This window comes from Polyodon spathula, chromosome 28 (assembly GCF_017654505.1).
Source record: "Polyodon spathula isolate WHYD16114869_AA chromosome 28, ASM1765450v1, whole genome shotgun sequence".
NCBI lineage: Eukaryota > Metazoa > Chordata > Actinopteri > Acipenseriformes > Polyodontidae > Polyodon > Polyodon spathula.
This window is the reverse complement of record NC_054561.1, coordinates 1,236,041-1,255,109: the sequence shown is the minus strand read 5'-3', so window position 1 is coordinate 1,255,109 and position 19,069 is coordinate 1,236,041. Positions and strand designations below refer to the sequence as shown.

The 19,069-nt window shown below is 37.2% G+C and overlaps 3 protein-coding genes across 4 annotated transcripts in view; all 3 read right to left on the bottom strand.

The window, feature by feature from the left end:
* Positions 1-307, bottom strand: part of LOC121301935 (homeobox protein Hox-B7-A-like) — a 4,778-nt gene extending 4,471 nt beyond the window's left edge. Inside the window, exon 1 of the mRNA XM_041231660.1 lies at positions 1-307. This exon is cut by the window's left edge and continues 215 nt beyond it. Coding sequence (XP_041087594.1) covers positions 1-191 — 191 coding nt within the window. The 5' untranslated portion in view covers positions 192-307.
* Positions 308-2,242: 1,935 nt separating this feature from the next.
* LOC121301933 (homeobox protein Hox-B8a-like) lies at positions 2,243-3,692 on the bottom strand. Of its 2 annotated transcripts, none has more exons than XM_041231657.1 (2): positions 3,208-3,692; positions 2,243-2,658 (listed from the first exon to the last, which is right to left on the bottom strand). In XM_041231657.1, the coding sequence occupies exons 1-2, from the start codon at positions 3,626-3,628 to the stop codon at positions 2,336-2,338; spliced, it is 744 nt and encodes a 247-aa protein (XP_041087591.1). In that variant the 5' UTR covers positions 3,629-3,692; the 3' UTR covers positions 2,243-2,335. The 2 variants fall into 2 exon arrangements, with proteins under 2 accessions (XP_041087591.1, XP_041087592.1); XM_041231658.1 differs by having other exon boundaries at positions 2,243-2,655.
* A 7,798-nt stretch (positions 3,693-11,490) lies between these two features.
* On the bottom strand, positions 11,491-15,405 carry LOC121301931 (homeobox protein Hox-B9a-like). The gene is made up of 2 exons (XM_041231655.1): positions 13,769-15,405; positions 11,491-11,794 (listed from the first exon to the last, which is right to left on the bottom strand). The coding sequence occupies exons 1-2, from the start codon at positions 14,253-14,255 to the stop codon at positions 11,517-11,519; spliced, it is 765 nt and encodes a 254-aa protein (XP_041087589.1). The 5' UTR covers positions 14,256-15,405; the 3' UTR covers positions 11,491-11,516.
* Between the last annotated feature and the right edge of the window lie 3,664 nt (positions 15,406-19,069).

Sequence of the window (19,069 nt, the reverse complement as noted above, 5' to 3'; positions counted from 1 at the left end):
CCGTTACCATAGAATCCCGACACGGAGGAGGAGAACGAAGCGTTACCGGACCCCGAGCCATAACCTGGGGCTCTTTGCGAACCAGTGGCAAAAGCGCATGAAGTTTGCTCTGGAAATACCCCGGTCGGGAAAACCGAACTTGCAGCTTGATATTTTGAAAATAAAGCATTCGCATAATACAATGAACTCATAATTTGGCCGAGTGATTTGTAGGCCAGGACGTTTTAGTGTCGGTTTTACGAGGTACCGTGATATATTATGGAATTAGAGTCCAGATTTACACCAAAAAGCACCCCTTTTTCCTCCCGGGGCCACGTGATGACGTGCACGTGATTTGGTGTAATCCAATGGAAGATGTGCTTTCCACAGATCATTAATGTGGAAAGCTCTACAGCTTAGATTTCTTAATATGCAAAATAATTTAAGTTGTGTAAACGAGAGATGAGGAAAAAAAAAACAGAATCGATATAAAAACTATTGTGTGTGTGTGTGTGTGTGTGTGTGTGTGTGTGTGTGTGTGTGTGTGTGTGTTTGTATTGACTGTAAAGTAAGGTGATAATAATAGTTTAAAATAAAATAAATAAAATAAATCTCCAAGTTAATAAAAATGTGTTTCAACCTATTTCTTTTTGTATTGATTTTTGTTTTTACCCTTGAAAAAGTCTTCTTTCATTGTATGTGTCTACCTCCTTGCCTGCCTGTGTGTGTGTGTGTGTGTGTGTGTGTGTGTGTCTGTGTGAGTGCGTCAGCGTGTGTGTCAGTGTGTGTGTCTGTGTGTGTGTGTGTGTGTGTGTGTGTGTGTGTGTGTGTGTGTGTGTGTGTGTGTGTGTGTGTGTGTGTGTGTGTGTGTGTGTGTGTGTGTGTGTGTGTGTGTGTGAGTGTGTGTGTCAGTGTGAGTGTGTGTGTGTGTGTGTGTGTGTGTGTGTGTGTGTGTGTGTGTGTGTGTGTGTGTGTGTGTGTTGGTCCAATAAACCAACCAAAGTCCCATTTGGATACGTAAAACTGTCAAGACTATTTTAAAGTATGGCCTGGTTTATGGTTTACCGTGTTATCTGTCTTTTAATTTTAGTTACACGTCTACGTTGTCAAAAGTAAAAAATGTTACATTTGTACCTAGTCTTTGGGCAGCCTAGCTTTGCATTGGCGTTTAAGACATGACCATATGGAATCCCTCCCTCAAATATAGTCTAAAATGTAATTTTATGTGTGTATATATATATATAGGTATAGCTATAGACACAGATGCACAATGTCAGTGGGTTTAGCTATTTAAGGACATGTATATGTTTTCAGACAGTGGCTGGCGGTTTGAATAGTGGACTCTTTAACACACACACACACACACACACACACACACACACACACACACACACACACACACACACACACACACACACACACACACACTTCTTTTTGTGTCTCTGCTGCTTCCTAGACGCCGTTGATTGCAATATCTGTGCGTTGACACAAGTGACATTTTATTCCCCCAATCCCCATTCCATCAAACGCAGCCCTCCTCGTAGGAAATGAAGCAGATCACAGTAAATGATGTCACGGTTTCTTGCATGTAAAGTTTATTGTACCTCTTTCTTCCGCCGCTTCCAGGTTTAGACAATAGAACAAAGTAGCGAAGAATAACAAAATATTTCACTAAGTGCCTAGAAAGTAATTCACGAGTACAGTATACATTTTGTTTCACAGTAAACGGAGGATCACTTTACATCGTCTTTATTAGTTTGCACTGTGCGCATGCTTACTGGAAACCAAATTAAAAAAAAAAAAAACACAAAATATAATTAATTAAAACAGACTTTTTATATATAATAATCATGAAACAGTAAAATGAAACACTAAAACAGTGACAATTTATACACCATAATTAGGCAGTTTCACGTTGTTGGGGTTACTTTATTTGCTGTACGTTATTATTACAATAACATTCATGAAAAAATACTGTTTTTTTTATTTTGTTTTTTTTTTAAAGCACCATTTAACTTAATAAACAACCTACAGCTGCCGGATGCAATTGCTAATAACAAACATTCTATTATAATCACACAAATAAAAATCCACATGAATAAAGGAGAAAGCTATTGTTTTACACTACAACATCTGATAGAAAGTAGAAATGCTTCATGTTTTGCCTTGTCTCAGACAGACGTTCTCTAAGGCGGTGTCTTGTTTTCAAGAATTTTTTTTCCCATTCTCCCCATTTCTGATATTGTTTTTGTTGTTGTTTTTGACTCCATCGTTTACACAAGGAACAGAGTATTAAGGATTGTAATGCTTCAGTACAGTTCGGTATAGCGTTTGTTTGCTGGCTGTCTTATTTTTCTTATCCTTGTTTGGCATTGTCCTCGGTGCGGGGCTCTGATTCCGGTCCCTCGCCTTCTCCCTTGCCTCTTCCTTGTTTCTCCTTCTCGATCTCCTCTTGCTCGGATTTGCAACTGGGAAATTTGTCTTTGTTGTTCTCTTTCTTCCATTTCATTCTCCTGTTCTGGAACCAGATTTTGACCTGCCTTTCAGTCAGTCCCAGGGCGTGCGATACCTCAATCCGCCGCTTGCGCGTCAGATACGGGTTGAACAAGAATTCCTTCTCCAGTTCCAGCGTTTGGTAGCGGCTGTAAGTCTGCCTGCCTCGTCTCCGTCCGGCAGCTGCTAGGAACACAAACGTACATGCACATAAGAGCGAGAATAATACTTGGTTTAAAAACACGCACAGAGCATCTCCTTTAGGAGATAAAAACAGACGAAGACCGTCGGTTGTGCGCAATACTTTTGTTAATAACGATATGCAAAAAACGAAAGAAATACAACGGCACATCTTTGAAATGTGTTTTTTTTTTGTTGTTTTGTTTTGTTTTGTTTTTTATTGTACAAATGGTTACAATAAAACTGACATTAGATTATATGGTTAATGTATTGCGCCATAAAAACTGCAATAAAAACCCTTTGACAAGAGTGCAGAGATACAAGCAAACCAGGAAATCGCGTTCAAAGAGAGAGAAAATGGCTTGAGGAGAACTGACCGACTTCCACTGGTCATTAAACTATAAAGTAATTCACAAGTTTGGACCTCATAAAGCACTAAAGTACCATTGTTTGTGACTCGAATGCTCGCCTTTCATCTCTTTTTTTATTATTTGTATTATTATTTTTAGATAGTCCGTTGTAAAAACCCGCTATCATAATCCGGTTTACACTAACCTTGGGGTCTCATCCACGGAAAGAGCTGCGTGGGAGAGGGGCTCTGTTCGGTGACTTCCGCGTCTTCTCCGAGGCTGTTGGCGAGTTTGCAGTCGCTGTATTGGATCAAATCAGAATCTTGGGTTCCGAAGAGTGCCTGTCTCTGCAAGGCGTCGTATCCATAAAAATTGCCCGGCTCTCCGTGACAGGTCACGGCGCAGGAATTCTGTTGGTAAGGGGTAGCCGAGAGAGAGGATGCGCCGTGGTGGTAAAAGTCCTGGAGCTGGGTAGAATGCTGGAAACCGGTGCCGGTACCGGGTCCATAGACTACAGTAGGTCTTGCTCCGAGCTCCTGAGCGAACCCGCACTCGTAATAATTAGGACGCAATGAATCTCCACTTTTATATTTAGAGAAGAGAGAGTTGACAAAATAGGAACTCATCTTTGTGTTTTTTATGTTGCTTGCATATGTATACAAACAACATAAAACACCTCCTTATATTACAAGAAGGAATGTTATTATTATTATTATTATTATTATTATTATTATTATTATTATTATTATTATTATTATTATACAACAATGGTTGTCCCACATTAACCATTTTTTTTATATATTATTTATTTATTTATTTAAAAAAAAAAACCCTTTTATTAGTTTTCATGCCTCTATCGTCATGTTGGTTTCCATATAATCTTCAGCACTTAAAGAGTTGCACCCGCCTCGCATTTCTGAGAAGGGGTGCCACTTCATAAACCGGTTTCTGTGATTTACTCCGCCTCAAATGAGTTGTATCATATTTTGCAATGTCTTTTCATGATTATTTGCGTCTATTACCGGACTCTCGTCCCATTGGTTTTGCAGTCTCCTCACGGGCTCACAGAACTGCGTGGATGCAAATATGGAGAGAATGAGAGAATGAAAAACTGGAAGAAAAAAATGAGAGGGAGAGGGAGAGGAGGAGAGGTGAGGAGAGAGAGAGCGAGAGAGAGCGAGAGAGAGAAGGGAGAATATGCGCATAATTATATAAGTTGGTTCAATCAAGATTACTCGACAGGTTTCGCAACCTAGTTGTAGTGATATTACTGTAATATTACTGGGGGCCCCCCACACACACACACACACACACACAAATACAACCCCCCCCCCCCCCCCCCCCCCCCCCCACACACACACACACACACACACATACAAAATAAAATGATGCACACTTAGGGTTAATTTAAAAATTCTAACGAGGTGCAAATTGCAAAAGTACACGAATTAATTGCCGGCGGTTTTTAACAGGTCTTGTAAATATAAATGGGATTTTTAAACAACTTACCCCGGCCGTCGCTGGTTCAATCGGGTTTTAAAAGATAGAATGTAATCGCATTTTAGAATGTAAATAATCTTTTATTTACGTTTTTATTGGGGTTTTTTTGTTTGTTTGTTTTGGGTTTTTTTTTTATAGAAATGTGTCATTGGTAAAGATATAAAGAGGCCGGAATAGGAAGCGGCTGTCTCTGTAATCGACAGAGAAACAGTAAAATGTTTAACAAACTATAAAATGCAATGAAAGCCAGGCTGGATTAAAACCTTGAAGAAAAAAAAATCCTGTAAAGCTGTTTACGAGGTTCTGCGACCACCAGAGCTATCAACTGACGAGTTCCCTCCAAACCTCCCATTAATGCAGAGATCTTTAAGCATTTAATTGTCATTTTATTGTCTATTCAATACGAAGCATCATTACAATGTATCGTGTTACAGAAAATCCAATATTACTTTTTATCATGTAAAACAGTCAGACATTAATAGCGGGGTGACACTTCGACAGTGATTGGCTGTTTCAAATTTAAAAGAGTCCAGTGACAAACTTGCGCTTTTGAAAAGTTTCTACTGAACTATGAAAAAGAGAAGGTCGTGTTACCGTTAATGTTGATATGTGGATTAATAGTAGCAGTGTTCCATTCTGTGCACAACACCAACTTTCTTTCAGGGAAAACAAGTATCTTCGTATTTAGGCTACTTCGGGGTTTAATATTTCTTCCTTTGTTTATTTACAGTCAGCATTGTCCTCTTTCATTTGAAAAGACGTCTGGTGGATAATTATGAGATGCTTCTTATAAAGTGACCAATACTGCTGAAAAAGCACAAAAAAAAAAAAAAAAAAAAAACAGGCACAAAAGCATCAGAATCCGAAGGGACCTCTTTCCTGCGACGCGAGAGTAAATTGCAACTTTGATAATATGGAAAGGTGAGGGCTTTAGTGTATATTTTATAATTTGTGCAAAAAAAAACAAACAGAAACAAACAAAAAAAAAAACACTGACTCTAATTAAGCCAAACAACATCTAGAATTATTAAAGTTTTCCAGGAGAAATCCTCGCGGTTCTAATTGACATTATAGCTCACCTCTGGTATTATATATAGTTTCTATTGTGTGTGTGTGTGTGTGTGTGTGTGTGTGTGTGTGTGTGTGTGTGTGTGTGTGTGTGTGTGTGTGTGTAATCTAATCCTGTATACACATCCTAGACATATCTATAGCTGCGTATGTGCGCCTGTTTGAGTGTCGATAACCAATACAATACAATGCATTGAAAATTATTTGTTTCACTTTTGGATTGCTTATGATATAAGTTTAATTTTATGTTTGCGCGAAGAATTTTGAAAGCTATCTAAACCATCGCTGTGTTGTGTGCATGCAATATGATTCATTTTTATTGTGTCTCTGTGTACTTTATGTTTGCTCGTGTTGTCTATAAAAGTGTGATCGATTGTGTCTCATTTACCTTCGATTTCTGATTTTTGATTTTTTTTAAACTGCATTTATAAATATTGCCTAATAAAATTGTTTTGAAACTGAAGTTGTGTGCGAATGGTTTTAATTATTAGATAGACGTGTTTACACTGCTGTACACAATATATACATTCATTTCCACAGAGGTGCGTAATGAAAAGTATGTTTACTGACAACATTGACAACAGAGAGAGCATTACCCTTCTATACTAAAGACATGTAAACATATACGTAATTTCTTATGCTCTAATATTTTTACAGATTAAAAAATAATTCTTCAAATCGTCTCTTTATGGAATACAAGGTTCGATATTATTATTGCTTGCATCGTATTGCTCGAAGTATTCATTGAAAAAAAAGTATAAGCTAGGCACAGTGTAAATGGTTACACAAATGTGTTATATTTAGCGTTTATTTATTTGTGTTACAAAGTTTATTTTAATGAACTAGAAAATATACAGCCCATTACCACAACTCTAATTGCTGTTTGATGTCTTTATTACAAAAAGTCTATACTAATTGTAAATAATAAATCGATTTAAAAAACACAAGTTGACTCGGCAATGGTTTATGGTTTATGGTTACAATTAATGTAGCGTAAATGAACTCGTATTAACCACATGTTAAGAAAATAGCAGGAAAAATAAGGACATTAAAAATATGATAAAATTAGCTCCATTGTCCATCACACACTCACTGTTCGCTCGCATTTTAAGATATTACAGATAATGCTTCCATAGCGTTGAAAATAACTTCAAGTGATTTTATCATTTCAGAGTTGGAAATACCCAAAGATAACCACGCTATTGGATTCATCTCCTTGCAAATAGGTAATTGAAAAAAAAAAAAAAATCTAGCGTCCATAATGCCCCAAGTCATATTAATAGAGTTAATGCGAACAAGCATATCATGTAACACACATGCATAGAAAAAAAATTAATTCCAAGTGCAATCGTGTGTAACCGTTTAATTTAATCGCTTACGTGAGTAAAGAAAAGTGAGAAATTATACATCCCATTACATTTCTGCACAGCCTAGTTATATTTTGCAATAATGACTTTGAAGAGTTTTTTCCCCCGTATGAAACTGAATCTCGGTCCCGCAACAGACTTCCGGTAACACATGGCGAAAAAGTAAAATTGCTCATTTCGGTGGAGCAATACCGCCATCTTGTGGAGCGTATTTGAAACGACGAGATGTTTATTGCAAGGACATTGACGTCACTGGCCTGAATCCCTCTAAGCAACCAACACAAACCTCGTTTTTAATGTTTTTGGAATTTATACAAATTGCATTGGTTGGAAATAAACTGTGTATGAACCCGGACTCAATTCGGTTGATTACAAAATTATAAACCATAATGCTTTATTACGGAAATCTGAAAGCGAATGGCTCCAAATATGGTCTGATAACACTATGTAACACAATTTTTGTTCCTGGGTAGTAAGTGTTATTTCCTAATTGCTTATGCTTCAAAAGTATAGAAAATGGCTATTATTCCCCACAAACTTTGCTTTTGTGACCAGGACAGGTACATTTCAAAATATCACTATTTCCAATGGGAAAACGGGCAAATTTGTGTCTTTTCGTTCACATAAAGTCAGAAAAAAACAACATATGAATCCAAACCAACATACTAAAGTAATACAAAAATGACTACAAAAGATTTAGAAGTGAGTAGTTTTTCGAGATTTACGATTATACTGTAAATACAGTATAATCGTAAATCTAGAAAAACTACTCATTTTAAGTTTGTGGGGAATAATAGCCATGTTCTATACTTCTGAGGCATAAGCAATTAGGAAATAACACTTACTACCCAGGAACAAAAAAAAAAAAAAAAAATTGTTACACGGTGTAATGTTTGTTGTTTTATTATTATTATTATTATTATTATTATTATTATTATTATTATTATTATTATTATTATTATTATTATTTATAAAGATCGTTTCCTAAATATTTCAGCGTCAGCGTTATATACGCACTGACTATTTCTATCGGACCGTCTTTTGCAACGAAACAAAAATTGCACCAATTTAATAATATTATTATTATATAATTATTATAATATTATAATGATTTTATTATTCATTATTATTATTTATTATTATTATATAACGCAATATATTGCGTTAAATAAAGCGTGTTTAGAGTTCGCCAAATGTTAAGAATTTTAATGAGCACACAGATTTACTCGTGTGTCTGATATGTATAATTTACACACACACACACACACACACACACACACACAAACAAAAATCAGATCTCCTAGTATGTTTAATCTAGAGGATCCGACTTTTACCCAAAGTTAATTAAAAAAAAAAAAAACAATGTTTTAAAATTCACAGTTTTTGTTTCCCCCCCCCCCTCCCCCCCCAAAATGTTTTTTTTTCGGCTTTCCTTTACCTAGTATCAGTTCTTTTTTTAGAAAAAAAATCCACAAAGGTATGTTTCCAATTCGGAGACTAAACAATTGAATAGTCTGCTGCCGAATGGAGACCCGGGCCTGGCCGCAGGGCTGTAAACACGTCACCTCCAGCCCAACGCCTCGCCAGAACCTTTCTGCATGGTTTTATGGCCCAATTTCAGGCAGCCTGAGATACCTCCGGAACAGAACAAAGGAGAAGGCGTCGCAAGCCTTAGACAAACTAACATCTGGGACCCTACCCGAGAAATACACGACCCCACACCCACTGTGGCAAAATAACGAAATAAATACAACAAAACACACCAGGAATCTACACAACGCACCCGCACAGCTTAGCGCTCCGCTTCCATGGCTCAGGAGACCGTTCAGGAGGTCTTGAAAGTTTAGGAGTTGTCGTGTTTGCTTTACATCCGTTTATTTCTCAACCTTCTGAAATGCATACCCTATAAAGTTTTATTGGCGTCATATTATTGTATTGAGGCACACAGCATTGAATTTTCTCTTTTGTTTTTATGACAGTCGACTTCCGATTCCCCGCCTCCAGAGCTGGCACCAGCATCCCTTCTTTCGTTTGTGTTCTCAAACATTTAGCTGAAAAAAAGGGATCAATAGAGAAATCCTTTTTCTCTCTGTGTCTCTTTTCATTTACTATAAGACTCTATTTTAAAAAAAAACAACAACATATAGATGTGTGGGTGTGCGTGTGTGCGTGTGTTTAATTTTATATCAGACGATTAAAATAGATATTGGTGAGTAGACTGCAAATCTGTTCTTAAGAATATTTTGTTAGACAAGGCTCCCAGGACCGCCTTGGATATCCACAATGCTAGCTACAGATAGAATGCTATCTGTGTACATTTAAAAAAACAAAAAAACACAACTGTATATTATAAGGTAGCATATAACCTATACCAGACTACTAGACTAAAATATGAAGGGTTCAGAGAGATGTGTGTGTGTGTGTGTGTGAGTGTGTGTGTGTCCGAAAGAAGCGATCTGGAGACAGATTCTCCATGGGAAGCTCCCATCCTGTTTTATTTACACTGTAACTTCACGGGTTCCCAGCGCATTATCACATATTTTAGACAGATGACCCGAATTAAGTTGGAACAAAATGAGACGCAGGCAAAGCATTTCCTTGTGTGAGTGAGCTGAGCTCTCGCAAAATGTCACTCGTCATTCCAGCGGGTTTGGAACGCCATTGGAACGTCATTGGAACGCCAGTGACCTCCTTCGTTGGAATGCTTCGAGATACCGACTTTCTTATTCTATTCTTTTTAATTAGAACTCGATGTGAATTCAAAACACTGGGGGTGAAGAGAATCGTTCCCATAAACGCTGTGGCTCAGAAGCTGGAAATGCCAGAACAGACATACCGTGCATCTACACACACACTCACTGATACACATACACACAAACACACAGGGCATGCACACATACAATAATAATAATAATAATAATAATAATAATAATAATAATAATAATAATAATAATAATAATAATAATAATAATTGAGACGAAAAGACAAACTTTACACGCAGCTACATGTAAACAGTTTCCTGTGAATACAGCATTGTTAGAGTTTGCATCGCAGCATTACAGATGAGATTACAACACAATCATGGTGGCCTATAGATCACAGAGATGATCAAATACAAATTTTAAAAAAAAATACAAAAATAAGAAAATACGATCACAAAAAAAGGTGACCTGGGTCTTAGTCGCGTTGATAATACTGTCAGCTACACGGGGGGTGTCTTTCACTTCCATCTGTGTCACAAAATCATGGGTATACAGACCCTGTAACGGAGAGAACGCTTCTCCGCTTGGCAGATCATGAAATAAAGTGATCGCAATAAAGAAGGCAAGCTTCGATAAAAACGCCTCCCGCTTGTGATGTTGCAAACTACTAAAAACAACCTAGCAACATTCTGACACAAAAAAACAACAAATAAATGTAATACACAAACCTCCAACTGGAAAAGATGAATATCAGTAACTATATATTTGTATATTAATCTTAGAATAGATATATATATCGATATATATATATATATATATATATATATATATATATATATATATATATATATATATATATATATATTATATATTACATAATTTGAAAAGCCGGCATAGGATGTTGTTCAAGTATCTCCTTAATGCAACTATTTATGTATTTTAAACCCGCGTATCTTTATTCATAATAAGTTCAAATGTTGATTGCTATTTAACGTGCAATCCACGTATCGCGTCTTCGGACGCAGAGAAGCAAAGGTATCATCGTGTCGTGAGCACAGCACAAATAACGGTTATTCGCCAATTAGACGACACGCTGTAGAATCTAAACATTTTTACAAATTTCGCATAGAAATGTAATTATTCCTAAAAGAACAAATAAGAATCGTGCAATTGCCTATCCTATCCCAGACACATTGTCGGATCCCCAGGCGTATCAATAATGAATACAAAGCGCGATCATAGTTTGTTCCCGCTTTATAATGCTTTGAGATCCATGACCAAATGCAAAATATAGTGATAGGCTAGTTATTAATCTGAGAGGATCACATGTGTAGTTTATAATTCTATTCGATGCTATTAGTCTATGTGTTTTCTGCATATCAATTATACTTCCAAATAAGTTATTATTATTATTATTATTATTATTATTATTATTATTATTATTATTATTATTATTATTATTATTATTATTATGTATGAATAGGATTGAGAGTTAATTGACTTTACATGATAATCATTTTGCAAAAAAAATAAATAAAATAAAAAATACAGCTTTATAATATCCGTAACCATGCAAGGCCTTTATTTATCGGATTCCTTTTCTACACAAATAACTAACAGGAAATAGTAGACTGAGTTTAACGCGTTATTTAAATGATCTTCTTTCTTGAGATGTGACTATCCTAGCTAGTCTAACTGTGCTCTATATCGGGGGAGCGTTTCACTAGCAACATGTTAATAGAACCCGACCAACAGTATTTGTGACATCGGTTCCACAATACAATACAACTGAAATAATAGAAAGACACTATGCTAAGAAGTCTGTAGCAATAGCTTTTTTTTTAGGGGGGGGGGGGGGGGTGGTGACGGCCTCTGTATCAATCCATCGGGCGGTTCCGTCCCTCTCCGGAAAGCGGGCCCTGCTCTTTCGGTTGCTCCTTGTTCATTTTCTTCTTTTTCATTCTCCGGTTCTGAAACCAGATTTTGACCTGTCTTTCCGTCAAGTTCAGCTGCCTGGCCAGTTCGTGCCGCCGGTCCCGGGTGAGGTATATGCTGAATAAAAACTCCTTCTCCAGCTCCAGGGTCTGGTACTTGGAATAAGGGCACCTTTTCTTCCGGGAGGAGCGGGCGTGAAGCCAGTTAGTTGAAGGGTCGCCTGGCAGGATAAATAAAATATGAATTATTATAAATAGTCAGCGTTATTAAGCGCGGCACATTTGAACACACCCATGCAATAAAATAATACATCGGGTTACACTGAGCTGGGAAAGGCCGCACAGATTACAACACAAAACACACACACACACACACAAACAAATCAAAAGTAATTTTCCGTATTAACAACATAATAACATAGATTGTAATTTTTAATCTAAAGAATACTGTGATGTACACAAATATATACTGAAAGAGTCACCTTGGTGTACATGTTAAGTGTCTATATTTTATTTGTGAAGCTATTTTGTCGATGTGCATGTCTTGTTTCTATAGCAAAAAGGGAACACTGCCCACACATACATATACACACACACACATATATATATATATATATATATATATATATATATATATATATATATATATATATATATATATATAATAAAACAAACATTAATTTAATTACACAACTCAATGACATTGTTTTTCATTTACTATCATACACCCAACGATGGTAATCTCATACATTTGATGATACAGCTGGTAGCTACTGTCCTAAGCTGGTTTGTATTTCCGTTAAGAAAAATGACAATTTTATATAAAAAAAAAAAAAACAACTTCAAATTTCCATCAAAATTAATTGAAAACGAAGCTGTTAAATTATAATAGTAATGTTAGTTTTTCCAATATTACGTTTAAATGGGCACATACTCCCAAATTCCATTCCATAACGGCGCAAGCCAACTACGCTGCATAGAGCTATATAGGCGCCTTCTTTCAATGGAAAATGCCGTAGCGTAAGATTTGTCTGATGGGGAACTCATTTCCCATGGAGCGCACACGAGTTGTGGTTTTAATGGGAATGCGTGTTCCCCCTGTAGCTTAACGAACTTCACGGGCAAGAAGGTTTTTCACTTAGGGGACCCTGCGAGCATATAGGGAGGTATGCAATTCCCAGTTTCATTGCATTTAGCCTGAAATTTGTACTGGAGAGTCGCCCAGTACACGATGGCGGATTCCTGTTGTCTTAATCTGCCATATAGACAAAGATAGATAGATAGATAGATAGATAGATAGATAGATAGATAGATAGATAGATAGATAGATAGATAGATAGATATGTAATCTCCTTTACAAGACTAAAGCAGCGCCACAATGATTTTAAAGCGGTTTATAATTAAATGGTATTTGCCCAATATATTTTTTTCTTCCTTTACGCACAAACCACACACACACACACACACACACACACACACACACACACACACACACACACACACACACACACAACGATGGCTCAAAACACGGAGGAATATTCATCATCCCGGACATATGTATTTTTAGGCCTTAACATTTTCACACGAGCCCTTAGGGAACTATACATTTCGCAGTAGTTTTTTTTTTTTCTTTCATTATAAATATTTTTCCATTTCTGTGCTGTCTGAAACCTCTGGATTTCATGGGAATTGTTTTTCTTCCAAAGAAATCTGGAGAATATAAATGAAGTGCAAACGTCCTTTTGCCAGGATTCGTATTACGCGTGTTCCAAAAAGAGGACTACGATTTTCCATCACATGTGTGTTTGCATCTGCAAAAGCATGGGCTGAAGCCAGGAACTCGTGTCTAAATGATGCATTTATCATTTTTGGAAAGTGTTTCATCCTAATGCTTATCGCCTTGTTTTTTGTTTTTAAACTATTTTTAAAAACAAAACTCTACGGCAAGCATGTCACGTTTGATCCAATTGAAATACATTATTAAATAACAATAACCTATAAGCGTGCTAATAGCAATGTTCTGATATTGTAAAGCGAACTCGTTCCCTGCTACAAGTCGTTCAGTTCAGCATACACAAAATTCTTCAGAAATCTCTGCTGTGTGTGCGTTTTCATAACTTCCTCTGCTTTGTTCTCGGTTTATGGCGCTCTTTAAAAGCTTCACACACTCTTCACTCCCTCGTTTTATAACTTACTTTGATCTGCTTTGTCTTCGCTACCTTCGCAAATTTCCTTTTTGTCATCGAAGCCGGGGCCTTGATTGGAATCGACCTCCCTTCCAGCGGAAGACTCCAAACTGTACTGTCCTCCGATTTTCTGCGTCTCTCCGAGGTATCCCAGCAACGGCTCTGCTTTGACTTGTCCCTGCCCGGGTAGAGGGTCTGTCCTTGGGGCTGAATCGAGCCAAGTCCGCAGGTACGGGACATTCTGAGACGGGAGGTATGGATGGTAGACGGCAGACAAACCAGTTGATGAATGTGGATTAAAAGGATTCCAAGAAGAGCTAAAAACAGGCGGTTTAGACTGAAAACTACAAGAAGGAAACTCTAGATGCTCAGCGAGTCCCGGGGGTCTGGAACTCGCATACTGTCCACTGGAGAACTTGACTGAGGTCGTATCTTCGCTTTCGTGACTTATGATGGAATCGACATAGTAATTGCTAAGAGCTCCAGAAATGGACATTCTCAGACATCATACAAAACACGCTTCATAAAAGGGGAAATACATATATAGGACAGTTTCTAGATTTGTACACCAGCCTTTCTCAACTTCGGAGCCAACAAAGTACAGCTGAGTTGCTGTGAGCTCCCAGCGAAATGATTGGTCGGAGTTGTTCCGTGTGTCTGATAAAGCGTCAATGAGGCGTAAATCAACCCGCCAGGCGGCAGCACCGTCGTTTCATCTCACATAAGCGCCTTGCTTATTTAATAATGTGCAAAACAAGACGTATCCTTTCTAGAATACACTCGTTTTAATTGCATATGCAAATGTTGTTTTATATTTTTAACATAATAATGACGACTGGATTTTAGCATTCTCAATTTTTATTGTCTAATAAATAAATAAATAAGAATAAAGACAACGAAATCACAGCAGCCCCTCTTATGCGTCCGGGGCAAACAAATCACACACAAGACTATATTTTATTAGCGCATTAACTGTAATTTTCTTTTCTTTACAAGCGCGTAAAACACTTCTGCAGGGATCCCGCCTCTGTATTTATGGAAGAAACTACGTAAAACGTGCTGGTAGTTAAATACTATAATAAAAATTACACCAGGCTGCTTTGATTTTTATTGGCTTGATATACTGCCTGTGGTATAGGCCATGGCCTCGGGTTCTATTAAGCGCCCCCCTACATGTACTATTAACATAACCGACCGACACCCCAAAACTGAGCGTAAATTGTGCGTTATTATTATAGTTGTATTTATTTGTATTCTACATGTTTTTCAAACTATAGACAAATCTAGTTATAGGAACCAGGAAGCTCGTAGCGGATTTGGTTCGGATGCTGTAACACTTAACTCCGAAATATATCAACATGTGGGCTGTTTGGCTTCTCCGAGTGTCTCCACGATTTGTCCGGCTATAGGGATCCAACTCGACACCGACTCGCACAGCAACCTTCTTCCTTGAGGCTCGCTTTACAGTTGAAGTCGTATTCCCATCCCGTCATCTGGAATGACCTACGAAGGAGCTGCGTGGTATAATATGAACGAGTGCATCCTAATGCGTGGGACATCTGTCTAACTACTAAGAGCAAAGGATATATACATAGCCATCGCAGTATAGCTCCAATATGTATAGCAACGTGCACAATTTATAAATAAATCTATGGCTTTTTTAACCATTTGATTCCCTGTGGGCTCTGTAGTTTTTTTTTTTTTGTTTTTTTTTTTACACATTTGTATTTGTTTTCATTATTTTTATTTCAGCTCTTGAAAAACACTGATTATGCTAGCATGCAAAGTGTAACCTTTTTTACTGGTTCGAAGACCCAGACTCATTTATGGGGATGAAGTCCCGTAGTCTCCCTCGTTCACAACGACCTTCTCCGCATCCAACTCCACAGAGCAACACAAGGGAGATGTAGGAAGATCGTGAGGATATCCCGGCTTGCTCCAAAACCCACAGGTTCGGCAGAGAATTACACTCGTGTTTAAACAACAAGGCGTAAAGATCCCACTTGCAATACAAAAAGAACGGGACTTTTTTTAAATCGGATTCTTTATGTGTACCGATCGGGCATTTTCAATCTAAACGGTCTGTAGTAGAACTGGCTTTCGGATTTCACCGCCACTAGTGATTTATGTGGTTTTCCAAGTCTGGTACGTTTTATGATTTCGGAGCATTTTTCATATACAAAGAACACCAAATGTAAAGCGAAAACAACAACAAACATAATGTTTGTGTACCATTGTAAACATGCCACTGGCGCCACTGGTACTGTATGTAAATTACAAAGGTATATATATATATATATATATATATATATATATATATATATATATATATATATATATATATATATATATATATATATATATATATATATCTAATGATTTTTGTAATTGTTTATTAAATAACTTTCTTAAGAAACAGTTAGGTATTATTGTTATTATTATTAGTAATAGTATTTTTATTTTAACATTTCCAAGGTTGGATTTGATTGTTATCAAATTGATTCTCTGATGTTAAATAAAGCCTGTAAATATAAAGGATTGATGGCAGCCCAGACTTTGTTAATCGTGCATTTAACTGGCAATGTGATCGTGGAGTCCCGTTTTCCACTTGCATTCTCTATATTATTATAAGAACGACCTACACAATCAGCAGAGTGATGGGTAACATGGAATATTCAAAGAGCTGTATTAATGGCTGGTTTTGGTCCGCCCTTTTTCTGTGGTTAATGAAGTTATGAGGTTAAGCACGACTGTTTGTTCTGTTTTATTATTCCCAGATAATGCGTGGGTAAATGGTACAGCTGGCTACAGATACAAACAACACACACACACACACACACACACACACACACACACACACACACACACACACACACACACACACACACACACACACACACACACACACACACACATATAATATATATATATATATATATATATATATATATATATATATATATATATATATATATATACGTGTGTGTCTATGTATGTGTGTGTGAGAGAGAGAGACAGAATAAAATACTCTAAGTTAAGGATTCTAATTGGAGAGGTGCGGTTTGGTATTTGGATAAGATTGAATTATTTCGTTTCTACTGCAATAATGAATGCTTTGAAAAACGTATCTGTGCTTCTTGAAGAGATGAGCTGAAGAAAACAAGAAGAAAAAATCAGTCCTGGAGAGGGGTACACTTTCATTGTAATAATAATAATAACTCTTCAATGTCACCCGCGATGCACGAATGCTTGCTTTAGATTTATAAGCATTACAGCATTATAAGCATTCTTTTTAAAGGAAAGTAACGCTAATTTTATTTATTTTTTGCTTTGTTTTTCTTTCTCCTAATGGAGTTATTCACCCACGTATTATTTTCCGTTGAACATTAATGCTGAGATCTGACTGTGATATCAGAGAAGGAAAGATCTGGAAAGCGCAGCATGCCTCACTGTTCGACCCGATTGTAAATGATTATCACAAAAGCGCAGTCCACTTAGCGTTTCCGCTCAGTTACAAAATTAAATGAAATAGCGCGACAGAGACATGTTCCATACACCTCGATAACACGATTATACGCGCTCTCTGCCTGCAGATACGGGTTTGTTTTATTCATTCGTGCATCGCGGGTGACACTGAAGAGTCTCAGTAAACAGTACCAGTGCGTTTTATTCTTTAATTCCCCCGCTGCTGTTTAACCATTGAGTGGGACAGGAATAAACTGGAGCTGAAAAAAAAACACCTTTTATTTCTGTAATTCTCGAAGAAACTTCCGAAACGGTTTCTCAGATATTTGAACTTCAAAATATAAAAATGCAAAACAATCGAACTAAAAAAAAAACACACACACTTTAAACATCTTCATCAAACCACACAGTGCCCGTGCAATGTTATTAATATTATTATTATTATTATTATTATTATTATTATTATTTATTATTATTATTATTATTATTTATTATTATTTAATAACAAAAACTTCAGTTACACGTTATTAGTACATCTGCACATGAAGCATCCACCTTAACCATTTTAGGAAGTAAAACAGCTTGTCCCTAACCCGCAGGGGCACATTACAAAAAACACTGAAGCATATAGTCTGAGCCGCTGTTCTATAGAATACATATAAAACACAGTTCCCAATACACCGTCGACAATATTACATCAGTTATTTCTGGGTAACATGCAATAGCAGTTTAATAAACACATTTATTACATTATAGTGTTTGCATATTGCAAATCTGGGTTATGAAAAATGCATCTCATTTGTACAAGGGAAATACGTTGACACGTAGCCTACATTTCGTTTACAGATTTTAATATTAGCCAGCTTTATATTCATCCAAAACTTCGATGCGTTTAACTGGAGTAATCCAGGCAGTTTCAAGTTCCTGTGATTTTAAGCATTACAGCCCAACAACATGAAACTACCTAAATCACACAGCAGTCTCTCTCTCTCTCTCTCTCTCTCTCTCTCTCTCTCTCTCTCTCTCTCTCTCTCTCCCTTCGTCGGGGGGGGGGGGGGGGGGGGGGTCAAAGGGTATAATTAGCATAACATGAGATACTCCATGGTGTCAATTGGACGAGCCTTTGCTATGACATCACACGCACCTCCTCCTTCAATTGTGGAACATCGTTGCTTGGATACACCAAAGAAGGAACCGCAGTGCATCCAAATAACTCTCAAGATTATACAGCGTAAGGCATTCTAACCATTTCAAGGGAAATAGATCCTAATTCCAACAGCACATTCTCTCTGGGAAAAGTGCAGACTTTTGCATTGACAAGCATGTGCTCTAATGGGAGTGTGGCATGCACGTACATGCAATTACAAAGAAGAAAAAAGACAATGCAGCAGTATAATTTATTGCAAAGAGTATAGTCGGCTTGCATGCATGCGAAAGAAAGCGTCGTTGTAATGTCAGTACCCTTTCCTTCATAGCCTGTCAAACAGGGCAGTGTTATATAGATGTGCCATGGCTGGTAAATATGCAGCACGAAACACATACACTTTTTAAAATCCAGAGCAAAATATAACACATTCCATGAAAAAGAAAATACACTGAGCATTCTGCGCGGTAAAGCCGCCTTCATTTCTGTATTGTATTTCATCACGATGCTTACCTTTGGTGTTGCTATCCTTTCAGATGCCGTCGGAAATTGCCATTGGATACAGCGCCGTCAAAACAATTTAAACGGGAAATGATACCGAAGAGAAAGCGGAGCTGTCTAAGCGCCCTGTCGTCTCGCCTCTCTATACTCCTTAAATACATTGAGAACTTTACTAAAGCCAGCTTGCTCCTCTTCCTCCC